A 15,950-nucleotide genomic window follows, 5' to 3' on the forward strand; every position below is an offset into this window, starting at 1 on the left:
GCTTGGCATATCAAAGATTGCGATTGAAACGCAGATACTGATGCAGATTTGTATTTTTGCAAAGGGAATTAGAGAGATGGAACCCAAGCTGATATTTGTTCCAGGTATTAAATGTTACAAGGAATATTTTATTTGGGATATTTCGCCGACTTTAGACGTACGTTTGACAAATTTTTACATTTTTAAATATCTCGTAAATGTGTAACAACGTACGGTCTAGTTATAGTATACGCTTTCGTAAAAAGAATCCAGGAATATTACGTAATATATATTTTTGTAGAAAGAATCGAATTAAAGAATACATAACGTAATAGTCGATTATGAAAACACGGATTAATGAAACATTTGGAAATGATCTCTTACAAGAGTGATCAACGGACAAGAATTGAAACTAAGAGAAATTACGACACTTTTATTCGAAAGTCCCTACTTAGTAATACGAAGTAATTCAAAATAATCTTCTCCCGTATGAAAATGAAGTTACTCCGTTGACCGTAAAAATATACGATTGCAATTGGAATCGAGGTCGAATCATAAACTACTGGATTTCGACGATACGGAGAATTTGGTGAAAGTTGTACCATAATTTCGTATTTGAACGCGAAGGTTTTAAGATGCTGTGTAAGAGAAGGGATTAAATAAACCGTGCTTATATAAGTTACGAGTATCTTCGTAATTGTTCATGATTGACGTGTATTGATCAATAGTGATTTTGAAGTACCTCCTACGATAGAAATTATGCTTTCTCTCGATAGATCTGATAAATTATTCAAATCCTATAAATAGAAATCGTGTAATAACGAAGCTACGTCGAGTACAGTTAGCTTTGCAATGGGTGCCACCAGGTCAACGTTAAAAATACTGCATTAAAGATGACAAATGGATCTGTCAAGATAAGTTAAGTCAGTCATCGTTTCTCGATGCCTTAAAACTCTAGCATAGACAACTACGGATATTTTTAAAGAGCTTTATTTCCTACCAAACAACATTCTCTTCCCTTACCATCGAAATGGTTGCTACTTGTGTAAGCTTCTTACGTGAATATCGAGACTTCTGTAAGCTTCTATTCGTTTCCATTCGCAAGAAGGTGCATTATTGTTTCAAGCTGAACGACAGCGATACTGCAGCAGAAAGATGATCACGCAACGACGAGCATCGAGTTGATACCGTTTCAATATCAATAAATTCGATATCTGCAACCGTACAAATTCAGAAATAAGGAAACAGAAAACTGATAAACCACGATACTTCCTCCATTGCAATTTTACTAAAGAAAATCTAACGCGATAAAACTGGTCACGATCATCCTGCATTGCCACTGTACATCCTCCATCGTCGTACGACGATAACGAACAATTTTCACGCGAGTTATACCAAAGGATAAGGGGAAGTATATTAAAGACACCGCGAAAGGAAGTGAAATAGATCAGCGTAGCGACGAACGAACGGGGAAAAACGTTCCCTAAGTGACGACATTTTCACAGAATGTTTCCCACAGCTGGTCAAAAACCTGGAATAGAAGAAAGGAAGAGACGCGGAGCAGTGTATTACTCCGGTTCCGTGGTCCTCTTAGGAGCTCTTAGCGAGTCGTACGAAAAGTTTCATGCATACGAATGTACGAGAAACTTTAGATGCACGGTGTTCCACGACGTATTTGGAATTAAGGCGGAAGAGCAGCAAGAGAGAAAAAGAGAGGAGACGTATTGGGATAGGTGAGAGAGCGGGAGAGAGAGAGGGAGAGAGAGGAAGAGAAATAAAGAAGAAACACGTAGATATTGGAACAAAAGATGATATAACGTATATTATTGCTTTCATAAGTCGTTACTTGTCATTCGGTAAAATTGCACTTTTTTAGAATGGCACTATGCGAGGATAACGGATGGATAGAAATGCATGGAACATGAAAGGATAATACAAAAGTACATACAGTTTCACGAAACTACATACACGAACTTCGTACACGGTGTTCATAAAGTTTCGTTCCACGTTACGACAAATATATCGAGTTTTAGTTCAAACGAAAAATACTTCGTTGGAATGTATCGAACGCATCTTGAAGTGTCTTTAAAATTAAGTTCGACGAAGTAGGAGCGTAACTGTGGCGTGACGCTGTAAGAAAGGAAAGAAGGACAAACGGAAAAGGAAGAAAAGGAAGGGACGATGAGTTTTGTCGCGCAGTCAGTGGACTCGTCGACAAAGTAACCTAACAGATCCGTATCTTAGATGCTGAGATAACGGACTCAAGTCAGAGAATGTAGGAGAAGCGTTTGCGAGAATTGCCATCGGTGTATACCTCTCTGGTGACTGAGAGCGTCGGCGTACAATATAAAAATGTATCGAAAGAGAACGAAACGGAATAAAAATGAAATAAATGAATTTAAAAAAACACAACGAAATAAAAAAAAAAAGAAACAAAAAAAAACACACACACAAACGCAAGGTAATTGGCCTGATTACGAGAGCAACATGATTTCTGTCTTGCAGGCGGCGCGGAGACAGACGCGGTACAGGCGATCTTGGCCAGATATCTTCAGAGGCGTCTTCAGGGGTCGCAGCTGTCGACGCCGCCGCCGCCAGCTGTCCTCTTCAGTAGCAATAACCAGGCCAGAATGAGACATGCTCAAAGGACTACCAGCAATGCGTTGCCGAAGAACGTCAGCGAGAAAGAGAGGAGGGATCGCGTGGAGGATTACGAGGATTACGAGGACGACCTTGAGGGTTTCGAGGACAGTGAGAGGAGCAGAACCAGATTCGATCTCTTCGCTGGTAAATCCTTGAGCCCCGCTCATATTCCATTTTTCGGATCATTTCGTGTCTTGATATTTTATCACTCGAGTATTTTATTATCTTCGGATAAGCTTCTATAATGGTCTTCGGTGAAAGGGAATTATAGACGAGAATACGTCTACTATATCTCGATGTTTGATCAGTATTTTAATTTAATTTAATAGGTCGGTAAATTTATTTAAGGATTCCCGTTGGATGAATTGAAAAACAACGACGTTTTTGTGCTTCTCCGACCATTAAAAATATGCAGCGAGTTTTGGTAAAATTAATGCCGATTTTTATTCGGATATAGAATTAATTACGTATATCTATTGATCTGTGTTATTATTAATTTAACTATAATCAACTATGTAGAGTATATTTAATACAAGTCGATAATTGTAGTGCTAACGGTTTACAGAACACGTGTTAGAAATGGGAATTAAGAGTGTAGCTTTTAGAATACGTTACTTTCCTACGTTGTAACACATAGTTGAGGAGGGATAATCACATTAGCACTCGAATGAGAAGAAAGTGAAGTTGCACGTGGATGTGGAATTTCGGACAGAAAGTTAGTCCCGTTACTAACTGTTCCTTCTAATTACTAAGGGTCCATTCGCGAATCAGTAAATGTAAGAAACTCCGAAAGAAACTAGTCTTCGACTCTTTTTATTTATTTACCACGTATATATCGTTGTTCGTAATCAGCAGTATTTTTCTTCACTTTTCGCCAAATCTTTGATCAGTTTGACTGTCACGTTATAGCAAAATTGATTTCACATCGTTAGTTACGTTATTCGCATAAATATTATATTCATTAAACTACGGATTGTCACACATTTATGCACACTATGCATTTAAAGATTCATAAAACGCATACAGCATGCAAAAATATAGTACAAAATAACCAAAGCAGAATGCTCGTTATAATTATTACTTAGTAAACGAAGCAAATCTCTATCGGATTTCTATTTCCTTACCTGCGTTCAAATATGAAATTTGATAAAAAATTACAGTCTAATGATTATATATCGTATATCAGCTTAGAAACAATAGCGACGAGATTCATATTCATCGCCTATAGTTTGCTTACGAGTTCGTGTCGTTAAATGCCATGCTTGCCACGTTACTTGAAGTTATCGCGGATTCATTTACGCATTGACGCCAAGTTTGAAGCCTGTACATGGCTACGTGATTACTCTTCTGCAATTACCACGTTTAATCCGGTTATACCGTTATTTAGCCAGCCATTCCTGTTATTACACGTAAAATACAAGGATGAACGGATTATCGAGCGAACCCGTGTGTAGCTATGCAGCACGGATAATCAAATAAAACGACGGCTAATCGGACAATCGAAGATAACGGGCGATACCTATCCAACGACGCAGACATTGCTACTATTAATATCTGGATATTCGAGCAGGTCTGTTATCAGCAGCCGAATAACGCTTTCTGATCACTGGCCTGACTGATCGTTTCCGTTTGAAACGATTTGAAATTGTTCGTTGGCCGGTCATCTATATTCGTTTGCTCTGTTCCTCAATGGAATTATTCTGTTATACAGTTAGCTTGTCTATTTGGATTTGTAAAATAATGTTGCAAATTGGAAATGGAACGGAAATTTTTCTATTTGCAAATGAAAAAGATTGATCACTATCGCACGTGATGTAGTATGGTTTTGCGAGGTACTAAAATGTTCGGGTGTTTGTTCTGTGTGTCTCTAACTCTAAGTGTCACTGTGTGGATTTTCGTCTCGTTCTTCTAGCGAGTCATGTATCTTTTCGATGTATCACTTTTAAAGTCTTTTTGTATTAACAATGCTTTCATACCTCGAAAGATATTTTAAAAGTAACGATGTGAGAATCGTTATTTAAAAGCCAAATATATTTTGTGCTGCATCTTATTCTTCCTGTTCTTGGTGCTTGCATCGACGTATTTTATCGGATATAAAAGAGAAAAAGAAGTTTTCGTATAGAAGGCAAATATTATCTAAACTATCTTATCCTTTAATCGTCTGCAACGATTTCTACATATACAAATTTCTCATATTCGATCATCAGCCGTCGCTAAAAATTCCAAAATGAAAGATCTGGAATCTCCTCCTTTCGGTTAACGCGGAATTTCGGCGACGCTTCGCAAGAAGGAAGCGAGGTCATCGCCGTCCACCGTCTCGAAATTACTCACCTGCCGTGTGTAATGCGATGACAAGGGTGTAGAGGAGCGTGCATTGACGTCACAATGCCACATGCCTCTGTTCGGAACCGTTCCGATCGTGTCGAATCGTTCGACAGTAGAACACGTCTGCCTTGCTGGCTGCACGCTTCAGATCTCTCGCATCTCTCAACCCGGCGCGAGAATGCTTTCGTCCATCGCAAATACCGCCTGTTCTTCGCGCCGTAACGTGTATTCCTTGAGTAGTTTGGATTTTCTAACACACCTCGCGTCGACCTGCATTGAGATTGAAATTCTACTTCAAGAATTTCTCGAATTTCTCGAGATGTATAGGAAATCGAAGAACATGGTCCAAAATTCACGAAAACGAGGAATGTAGGAACGTAACCGCTTCTTTCTTGATTTTTATTATCAACAAAATTATAGTGAATAATAAATCCCTTCATTTTTGTCATTTTTATCGTATATTTTTTAATAAATTTATTTCGTCCACAGACGACGATGCTAAGAAGATTGTACTGTTGTATTTTTATTATTAAACTCTTTTCTTTCGTTCTATCAATTTTGAGTGGTAGGTATATTTTCAACAATGAATCTGTCGTATTTTTTAGTACTAATTTTGTACTGTTGTATTATAAATTAATTGCGATAGCGGAATCGTAATAATAATAATAATAATAATAATAATAATAAAGTGTATATTGCACACGACTACGTACAGTACCAGAGTAAACAGTAATAACAATAATAATAGTAATAATAGAACACGTACAGATCATGTTTATATGTAATACTATAATGTGACACACCGTGAAGTTAATCGACTGACCCCTTAATTTGCATTCCATTTCCAAGTGGTAAATTATAATTTGCAGAAACGTTTAAAATGCCATTTCACACTTTACGTTGGTTAGTGGCAAAATTGTATAATTTCAAACGCGGCTCTATCGTCGTTTATAAACTGAATTAACAAATTTTACAGAGTTTTAATTACGTGTTCTAACGAACCGACACTATTTACCGTATCCTTCGATTCTACACGTTTAGTTTATTTTCCATTTTCATCAAAGTAGTTGTACGGAATTTCGTGCAACTAATTCCGGCAGCATTTCGTAGTCGCTGGTTGCCACAATTCGCATTCAATTTTCATAAAGTTCCTTTGTAGTTGCTGACGAGACAAGCGGTGCACTTCATCATGGAAAAATGAGAATTGAAACTTTCTCTTTGTCTTTCAAATTTCAGACTCTCGAGAAAGTTTGCGACATCGTGCTGAGTCTTACGTCGAAATTCGCGTCGCGCCTTGAATCTCGCGGAACTTGAAATTTTACTCCCTCCGTTCCTGCGTATAATAATTCTTACATCGAATAATATAAAATTTTATAAATATTAGAAAAATTCCTCTCCGAAGTTAATAACAAAACGTAATTTGTGATATCATTTCATCAAATTTTTTCTCCCTTTAAATACCACCTTCGACACATATGCTCATGCGTATAGCAATTAATTTACTAGGCATTATCACTAGGAAAAATATCTCGATTTTATATTCGGACAATTGGTTCGATTTTAATGTTATTGAAAATATATGGAGTTTGTTAAAATGGCGTGTTTCCTCATGTCTAATCGTAGGTTCTTTGCGTTTTTATTTTGAAGACAAAAATTCCAGATGTGTTTGCCAAATTGATAAGGAGAATGTCAGAGCTGGAACGATTTAAAATCAAGATAAAAAGAGAAAATATAAATTATTAATACACTGCGAATTTTTATGCATTTACAAAAATGTGCGATACATTGATATTATAAAATTGCAGAAATGCGCAAAATTTACATAATATGTAAAAAATATCCAAAATATCCTGCTTTCTATAATGCTCGCTAAATAAAACAATGTTTTACCATGGCCTACTTTTTAAATTATATTCTCGAAAATATGAATTTGCCTAAAAATTCCTGGTCTAATTATCAACGTGTGTACGGTTACGGTTACAGTCTAATTACATATGTATTAAGTTACATATTAATAACATATTAGAAGTTTCTAAATTTTGCTTTTAAAATTTTCTCGCGTCTCTGATTTTCGCTAAAATAGCGAGAACTGTCGAAAATTTTTAACGAGCCAAATTCGCTAGATCGGGACTGTGGAACTTTCGAAAGCAAAATTTTCAACAAAATCTGCTTTCCTTCGTGTACCGAAAAGCCGAAGCTCGATCGAATGACCGGTGTACAGAAACAGAACGGAAACATGAATTCTACGACAGATTGACACGTATGCAAACGTGACATATTGGACCTTTTCTCTATTTTTTCCTCGTTTTATTTTTCTATTAACGAAAACGTTTCTCTACGGCCACCCCTCACCCTCGACTCCTGCCGAACGATTTAAAGTTCGTGTGTTCGATATTTCAGCCGAGAACCTTGTCGTGCTTTTAATTGAGCGCAAGGGATTTCGATATTCGTGCGATGCAATATGCAATCGAGTGAGCCATCCAATCGAATGGTCACGGGTCGTCGATTGCATCGACGATGCAACGACAGCCTGGACCGACTTGTTGATAAGTTTTATTTGTTGCTCGTCAACCGGTCCACGCTTCCCCTTTCCTTTGTCCCCTGTCTTCCAATCGGGCTAGATTCGACGTTCATCCAATTAAATGTTCGCGGCCTGTTTCCCACCGGTAAACCATCGTGCAGCGATTTCTCTTTCCAGCTTAACGTGCCCGTTCCATGGCAAATCGTTTAATTACACCGGTGTTTGTTAATGTCCAGTAACACGGCCTGAAACACGCTTTCTGATAGTATTCGCGAATTCGTCGATCGGACATAAGATTACGTCGCGCTAGGTTCGTGCACAATGCAATCCAATTTATAGAGTTTAGCAGGACTATGGCTTGTGTAATATTAAAACTGTTGAATTCTTTTATATAAAAGTGAAGCAACCAAAGGTAAATCAGCAATACCTTTATGTGCGCGATGAAAGAAATGTTGTTAGTTTGGTTTCTTGTACGTGTAAATATATAGATTGTATAATATAATGTAATTATATAAATTATATTATTGTATATTTTATTTAGTTTTACATAGTCTTCCTCTTTCGTGTTTGCATCAACTTGAGCACTTTTGCATTAAGAATTTTAAACAACGATGTACTTACATATCGATTTTAATCTAAAATTTAAATAAACGTATCTTTTAATTTCCTTACGTTAATTCAGACATCAGATAATTATCTTTCTTAGATAATATAACATTTTCTTCATTTAGAGACCAAATAGAATATATCGATCACCTTTCCTTTTTTATATTACTGTTTGTGAATTGTCAAAAAAAAAGAAGCATCGTGTATCAAATAACCCAACAAAACTTTTCCTGATCTTTTCAAACTTCGTTCTGTGTAATTATTAAATTAGAATTTCGTGGTATATCAAATAAATTTTATCTTCCTTCCGATCCCATTACTACGTCAAATTTGATTTCATCGTTGGAAGTCGCGGAAATATAATTTTAACCAGACGAAGGCAATAGTATTGTGCGCAAAGAATAAGAGAACGGTAGAAATTCATGGCGGATTGCAAATTCGTTTCTCGGGACCGTGCAAAGGAACTGTGTCAAAAGTGTTTGCAGTATTTCGTTCTCCATCGCTTGAAAGTTTCCTTTGGCCCGCGGCGGCTTGGAAATTAACAGATATGTAGGCGTGTTTGCGGAGCGGGTAAAAGTCGCGATGAAACACGCGGAAGAAGCACGAACTTTCAAAGACCGTTTCTCTTCTACTTTTGGGAATTATTGGAAGGATCCTACGCTTTCAACTCGGCTGATATAAATTCAATTTATATCTTCCAGTTTCGAGTAAAAGCACGCTGTATTTCAAATTTATAAAATTCTTTTCATAATATCGAAGGATGAAATTGAAAGAAAAAAATTCTTATTCTTCGTAAGAGAATGATTAGACGAAAGATTTACTGCTCGTGGGTGGAACAATTTACAATCGAATAATTTTGATAAAATACCTTTACGAATTAATAGTAGTTGAATTTCGCGTTCGTCGACTTTTAAAGCGAATGTACATGAATTTGTGCTTAGTAGTTTACATTTTTCCGATAAAGCTTGGCAAACTCCTCGGTAAACTTTCGTAATCGATGTTACCGATCGTATTATGCGTGTACGGTTCTCGTATATCGCATCGAAGTTTCGCATCGACAACTTGATACTTTAACTACGTTCTACTTAAAGTTGGCATTGTTAGATTTCTAATTTAACGCTACTAATATCCTGTCGGATAGCTAGTAACGTGATTGTAAATTCAGGCACTCGTCTAACGATGAAATCACCGTACGAATTAATTAAAACTCAATCGATGGCTTTATTTGAAGGAACACTCATCATTGAACGGACGCTTTGAAGTATCTCCGTACTGGAGTCGATTAGTCTTTAACAATGTACATAAGTACACGTAGGAGTGCACATAGTCCTCGGATAGTACCTATACCTAATCATTACTCATTACTGGTTCACTTCAAGGACAGTGAAAAAGCTACACAAGGAATTCTTCCTTCAGAAAATATGATACAAGAAATACAGAAAATGATACGCACACAACGTCGTATTTATTAAAATTTTTAATCGCTCTTTTACGTGTACATATATTAATTTCGTAACATTTGGAAACATACGGATTTTTTAAAATTGAGGCTTAACGTCACAGGCATTTTTCCGTATCAGAAAGAGTTTATTACTTGTACAAGGAAATTAATTCATTTCCGAATTAATTTAAATAATTAATAATAATTCTACGATTCTTTATATTATGGGCAAACTTCGATATAAAAGAGATGATCGTTAATCAAACGTGTGTATTTCCTGTATTAACAAAAATATTCATGAATCGATCTCTTGTCTATTAAACCGGATTAAACAAAACGCCAATATTTCATTCAAACATTACATTTTGCTGTGTTTATTCGTGCATCGAGGAAATTTTCATTGATTCATCGATAAATTCGCGTTTAAGAACAAATTGTTGTATGTTAATATCTGGCGATTAATCTAACCGGTTGTCAGCATCTTTAGAATAGTTAACTTGATAAACACGTGGAAGATATTCGCTGTCATCTAACAGAACGCTGGTATTTATTGCGTTATCGTGTCACATTAATTACATATACGCCAGAGCATCGGGGAAATTGCATATTTATAAAATGACATTTCACTGTTTATTATATGTGAGACAATATGTTGCATAATGCAGCCTGAAATTAACATATCGAACATGTATTCTGCTCAAATAAATGCGAAACTAATTATCCGTTATCGCTACGAACCTTCATCTCGATCGACGCACGAACTAAATGCGTTTCCATTGTCCTATTTCGTTGACGCGTTCGATTGCATTCGTGTCGCGCGATTAGGAACACAAGCTCGAAAGAAATATGATATTTCGTAAAGTTATAATTTACAGAATTTATGACATTCGAGTCTTTACGTGTCGTATACGATAGAATTAGTATGGTTTTAGAATATAGTTTGGAATAGAAGCTGCAAACTACGTAATTTCAATCTCTGCTATAACGTGTTATTATTCTCATACCGTTTAATCTTCTTGTTTCATCTCATTATTTTTCGCCCCATTTTCTTCTCTTTTCAGATAATACATATCCATGAGAATATTTCTCCAAATATCTACCTCAACGTTTAATGAAACTTTATACGACATCAAAGAGTTATTTTTAATTTACATCTCTCACGATTATGAAAATTAATATCGTAAATTTCAAAGGCATTTTGTGTCCAACAAAATGAAATTTACGTTTATCAGAGAGTACGCGGGCAGAAAGAATACGACGCATATTTTCCCAAACAGTCCGATCGCGCTCGTTGCTTTCAAAACGTATAATATTCCGTTTCTGGTAATATTTCTTCGCTATTTTTATACTACATTACCGTTTCATATCTCTCTATTTATTTATCCCTGTGTAGAACGCGTTCCTCGAAATACACCAAGTAAATAATTTCATAGAAGATATATTCCCATAACTGTGGCGGCCATTTACGAAGCTACGGTGCAATATCGCGAGGTTGCTCGAATTACGTACAAGCGTGCACGCGTACGCACACACCAGGGGTAGTCAGATCGCGCAAAATAGCGATGAAATTTCGAATAGAGCCGATATCTGTTCATCACCTGTCAGCTGTTAGACCTATCATATCATTCTGTCGTTTCTTCGACATTTGGCAGGAATTAATAATTGTCCATCCACGCGCATAATGCGCTCCAACGCGCGTTCACCATTCCTATATCCCAGATAATAGCTATTTTCTGTTATTCCAGTATACCGTTCACCGTCTGCTTCAATTTATTTCGAAATATTCCGACGACAATGCCCTCTATCGTTTCGCTCCACGCTTATTTAATTATCGCTTCGAAGAAATTTATTTAGCCGAACAGCGTTATTTTGTTTGACATTTTGCGCGCGTGATGTTTCATTAGAATCTGTTTAACTCCTTTACAAACTCATACACTTTATACTAAACTGCTTTTCAAACTACTCATACGAATATCCTTTAATTTTCTCGTGCGTTTCACCGTAATTAAAAGAGAAATTATTTATTTTCTTTATCATATTGTACGCTAACGTTACGCCTACGATTATGCGTAGGAACACTTAACACTAATTTATTATTAATTCTGACGATACAAAGTGTACGTAGGAAGTATATTTGTATTTACAAGAAATGTATTTTCAATATTGATCTTCTCAAGTACCTTAAACTATTCTTTTATCAACTTCTATACCGCTCCTGTCTTATGTAATACCAAGTATATTACACAACACGTGTTAATATTTGTACTTTCGTGTCGATCATTCGACATTCAATATGCATTGCCATTAACGCAACTATTGCTTCCTGGTATTATACGTTTTAATCGTTCAATGTTTGTCATTCGATCGGAAGAACATAAAAAGATAATAAGCTTGCAACTAAATGTTGCAGGGAGATTATCCAAAGGAAAACATTTCTAATGAAACAAGATATGCAACCGTAAAGACGGAGTATCCTAATGCGTTAAGACATTCTTTGTTAATTTACGATGTTTAACACCTACCTAATTGTAATATTAGGTTGTCCGAAAAGTTTCTTTCGTTTTACAAGGAAATAATAGACGCGCAATGTTTTCTGTTTTATATTAATTTATTGAATTATGCACGAACATAATAATAGAAATAGAACGAAATGGATCATACCTAATACAATAAAATGATATAAAACAGAAATCGTCGTTCGTCTATTAACACATTATGAAACGAAAGAAACTTATCGGACAACCTAATATTTACAACTGCATCATTGCTTATTCAATAAATTTGTGTAAACTTTAATTCGGTGAACGTTCGGTGCGCAACAGAAACTCAGCGCGTACATTTTCAATCGATTCATCTATGAGTTGGTCGACGGCACACCGTTTGCACTAAATAATTCGAACCGATGCCGCGATGTTTACAATCTCCCAGGGATTAGTCGGAGGAAATAGAAAGCCGATCGAACGAACGATCGGTATGCGGGTAAACGAATTTCATTGGGTCGTGTTTGGATAAATAATCGGCTGTCATGGATTTCGCGAGAGTCGATGTAATTCGATTGGAAATACATACATCTATGTGGCCGCGACACGACGCTTTCATCAGGAAGTTGGCGAATAAGAACGACAAACGCCAGATTTCTATCCCAATATCGCACGCAAAAGCGTGTAAACAGGCGGCCAACGGATTTCACTTCGCGTCTTTTCCTTTCTCTTTCTCCTCGTCCCTCTTTTTCCCTCCGTCTGAATCTCGAGCTCGGACCCTTTGTTCGTTTGCTCGAGCTCGGAGGAAACCTTTTTCAACTTCCAGATCCGTAGCAAGTATTTTGGAAACCTTTGCCGATCTTAGACTTCTCGCGAACCTTTCTGGAAAAACTTTTTACCTTCCGCTCGAAGCCCTGTTGACTTTTAGAAGCCATCCACCGGAAAATGTTCCTATGGCGCACTTTGTCGTGGACAAAATCACGTTCAACTCGGTTTTAAGAGACTCTTACGTCGAAAAGAAGATTACACTTTCCGAGGGCCAGAATTCTTCAGCTGAATCTCTTTCTCCGCGATTCCTCGAGACTAGCTCGTCCTCGCACCTTCATCTTTTAATTAAACACGCGACTTGTAATTCTTATAATAATTTCTGATTTTATCTGATTATATCTATAGTTTTATCATTTGTTCGCGTAACGTTATTTAGTGTAAGTCACGTGCCTCTATCTTCTAATTATTTCATTACAAATCTATTATTCTGTTAAATAAAATAAAATTTACCGATACACTGTTCTAACATTTATGACCTGCGGTATATATTCGAAATTTGTCACGTTCTTCTCTACGCTATATGCTCAGTAAGCAACTTTTACAATTATTTATTTCGTGGTCTTAAACAAATAACGTTTGATACTTTTAGAATTTAAAGTTTTCCGACCTTCTAATCGCTTTCGAAAGTACAGAACACGTATAACTCGTGAAACTTGAATCAGGCGCGCGGTTACAAAGCGGATAACGATTCGATTACTCATTGCCAGTCGACGAGCGTCCACCCATGAAGCAGGCGGTTCTTGAAATCCAGCTGAAGCTGTTTCGAACTTTTAATCAGTTTACATGATTTCGCGGGAATTGGAGTTTCCGTGGGCCGCTATAAACGCTAATTAAGCCGTTTCGCCGTCTAGGATGCATTGTGTTCTCGCGCGTGTGGCGCAGCCTTGTCGCTTTTCGCTGCAATCACGGGATTTAAACGCTGACGGTTTAATTAGGGTTACACAGTTTTGCCTGTCGAAATTAGCGCGGCTGACGTCGAAGGTACAAAGGCTCGCGGGACTAACGCGACCCGTCCAGGGCACCGTTATTAAAATTACGACACTTCGTATTAGCGACGACGTTGCGCTACAAAGTCGCTATTCTGGCAAAATGTATAGGGTGGTCCTCTTATCTCGGATTTCTTGATATCTTACAGTTGAAGAATCGAAGCAAACGAGGCTGTGAATGGTAAAACTAAAGTTTCGGATTGGAAACAACGTTTCGATTACCGAAATGTTATTTATTGATAAAATATAACAAAATTTATTTATTACGCGTGCTATATTACCTTGTATAACTTCACTATGTTTTCATTTTAATAATTTAAAGATCATTTAACTAACAACAAGAGGCATTTTATATTTTAGAAAAGGGAGATTTATATTTTATATTTTAAAGAGATTATAAATACTATTTTCTTGATTACGTGGTTTCTTTAAAAAGGTTACAAGTACCATTTTTTTATTTAATGGAATAATTGATTTATCTACGCACATGTTCAAGACTGTGAGCAGCTGGCTAATTTAGAAAACTGAAGAACACGAAATGCTAAAAACTATATGAATTATTATAATATCTATATTTGTTGATATTGGCATTGATGTAAATAACCTTTTTAAAGAATACGATTTCCTTAAATGGCACTTACAGCCAGTTTTACTTCCACTCTTCAATTATATAATTATTTTCTTGGTTCGAAACAACGAACTCGATCGATGATTCACGATCTTTCCTTTCAACGGAATTTTTATGTTCTCCTTGTCCTTCACAGGTAAGTCCAATAAAATTAAAGTCAAAATATCTTTACGAGCTTTTTAAAAAAACCGTCAATGGCCTAGAAAATTGGAAAAAATTGACCTTTGGGAGGAAAAATCGTAAACCATGATATTCGTCGTTCTGAACCAACCAATTTTGTCCCAACATAACTTTTTGTATGGATAAAAATAACTAAGATATTAACCAATCTGAGATGAAAGAAACACCACGTATATCTACATATGCATACACAAGCTCTGGGAAAAGTTAACTTTTTCAGACATCATTTTTGTAACTTTCTAGCTTTTTGAAAGTATCGAGGCTATCCCTTCTGGCTATCTTCCGCTTTATGTGGAGTTCTGTTGGGCTCGTTACAAAAGATTTGAACTTTTTTAATTTATCTCTGGAGTTTGTTTTAATTAAATGATCTTCTGCTAGTGCATACTTTAATATCTTTAGCTTTATATTCCGTTTATACTTCTTCCAATTATGCAATATGTATACATTATTCGGTGCTGGTAATGAATATTGAAAACTGAAGTAGTTTGCATTTTTATGTTTCGAAGAAAATGAAATAAATCTTATCGGATTAATACGTATTCTCAAGCTTGCAAAGTACCATAATTTCAGTGTTTCATATTCGTACAATATATTCGTTCTAACCACACTTTAACTCATAGTAGAAGTAGAATCTGAAAGTTTTAGTCAGACTAACATTACACGTTACACATTTTGCTTGATTAATAGTATAATTCTCACGACTATTTAAACAATCTTCTATTATCTTAAACGTAGAAATTAATTTTAACGATCTTCTGATAATTCTAACGAGCAAATATTTCCAAAGGCCAATTAAATTAGTCTAAAACTTAGTCTTAAAGAAACCAAATTTACACGGGTCATCACCGATTCGGAGTACAGATTTACCAAACGATCTGCGAACGATCTATCAAATTCACAGCTTCGTCGCTCCTTTAAGAAGCTGAAGAGCTATTTCGCCAAACAAAAGATCTCATTGAAGGTAACGAACAGCCAGAAGAGCACGAAATATAATCGAGCGTCCCGTTGAAACGACAAGAATCGCATCCTCGTTTCGTCCAGAGGTTCGATGTTTCTCTATCGGCGATTGTAGTTGCGGGTTGCGATTTATAGCCACTGGTATTTACGTTTCGCAGTTAACTCCGGTTTTACGAGCGGCAGACGGCAAAACGAAGAACACGAGAGCCAGATCCGTTCTTAATTACGCTTTTTGTTCGTGCATCTATGCAGGAGGAAGCATAATTCGACTGTTTGCAGTCTTCGTCGAAGGCGTCGTGGCAAAGACGTCGAGCTCTCTGCGTTTCGCTGTGATAATTCATGCTAAAACACATCGGTGCACGATGTTGCGCAGTGA

At 36.5% G+C, this 15,950-nt stretch overlaps 1 protein-coding gene across 4 annotated transcripts in view; it reads left to right on the forward strand.

Annotated features, from left to right (window-relative positions):
• LOC100643365 overlaps positions 1 to 15,950 on the forward strand; it is a 195,183-nt gene that overhangs the window by 121,243 nt on the left and 57,990 nt on the right. For all 4 annotated transcript variants that reach the window (XM_048407661.1, XM_048407659.1, XM_048407660.1 and 1 more), the window contains one exon: positions 2,485 to 2,766. In XM_048407661.1, coding sequence (XP_048263618.1) covers positions 2,485 to 2,766 — 282 coding nt within the window. The remainder of the gene's footprint in view (positions 1 to 2,484; positions 2,767 to 15,950) is intronic.

This window comes from Bombus terrestris, chromosome 7 (assembly GCF_910591885.1).
Source record: "Bombus terrestris chromosome 7, iyBomTerr1.2, whole genome shotgun sequence".
NCBI lineage: Eukaryota > Metazoa > Arthropoda > Insecta > Hymenoptera > Apidae > Bombus > Bombus terrestris.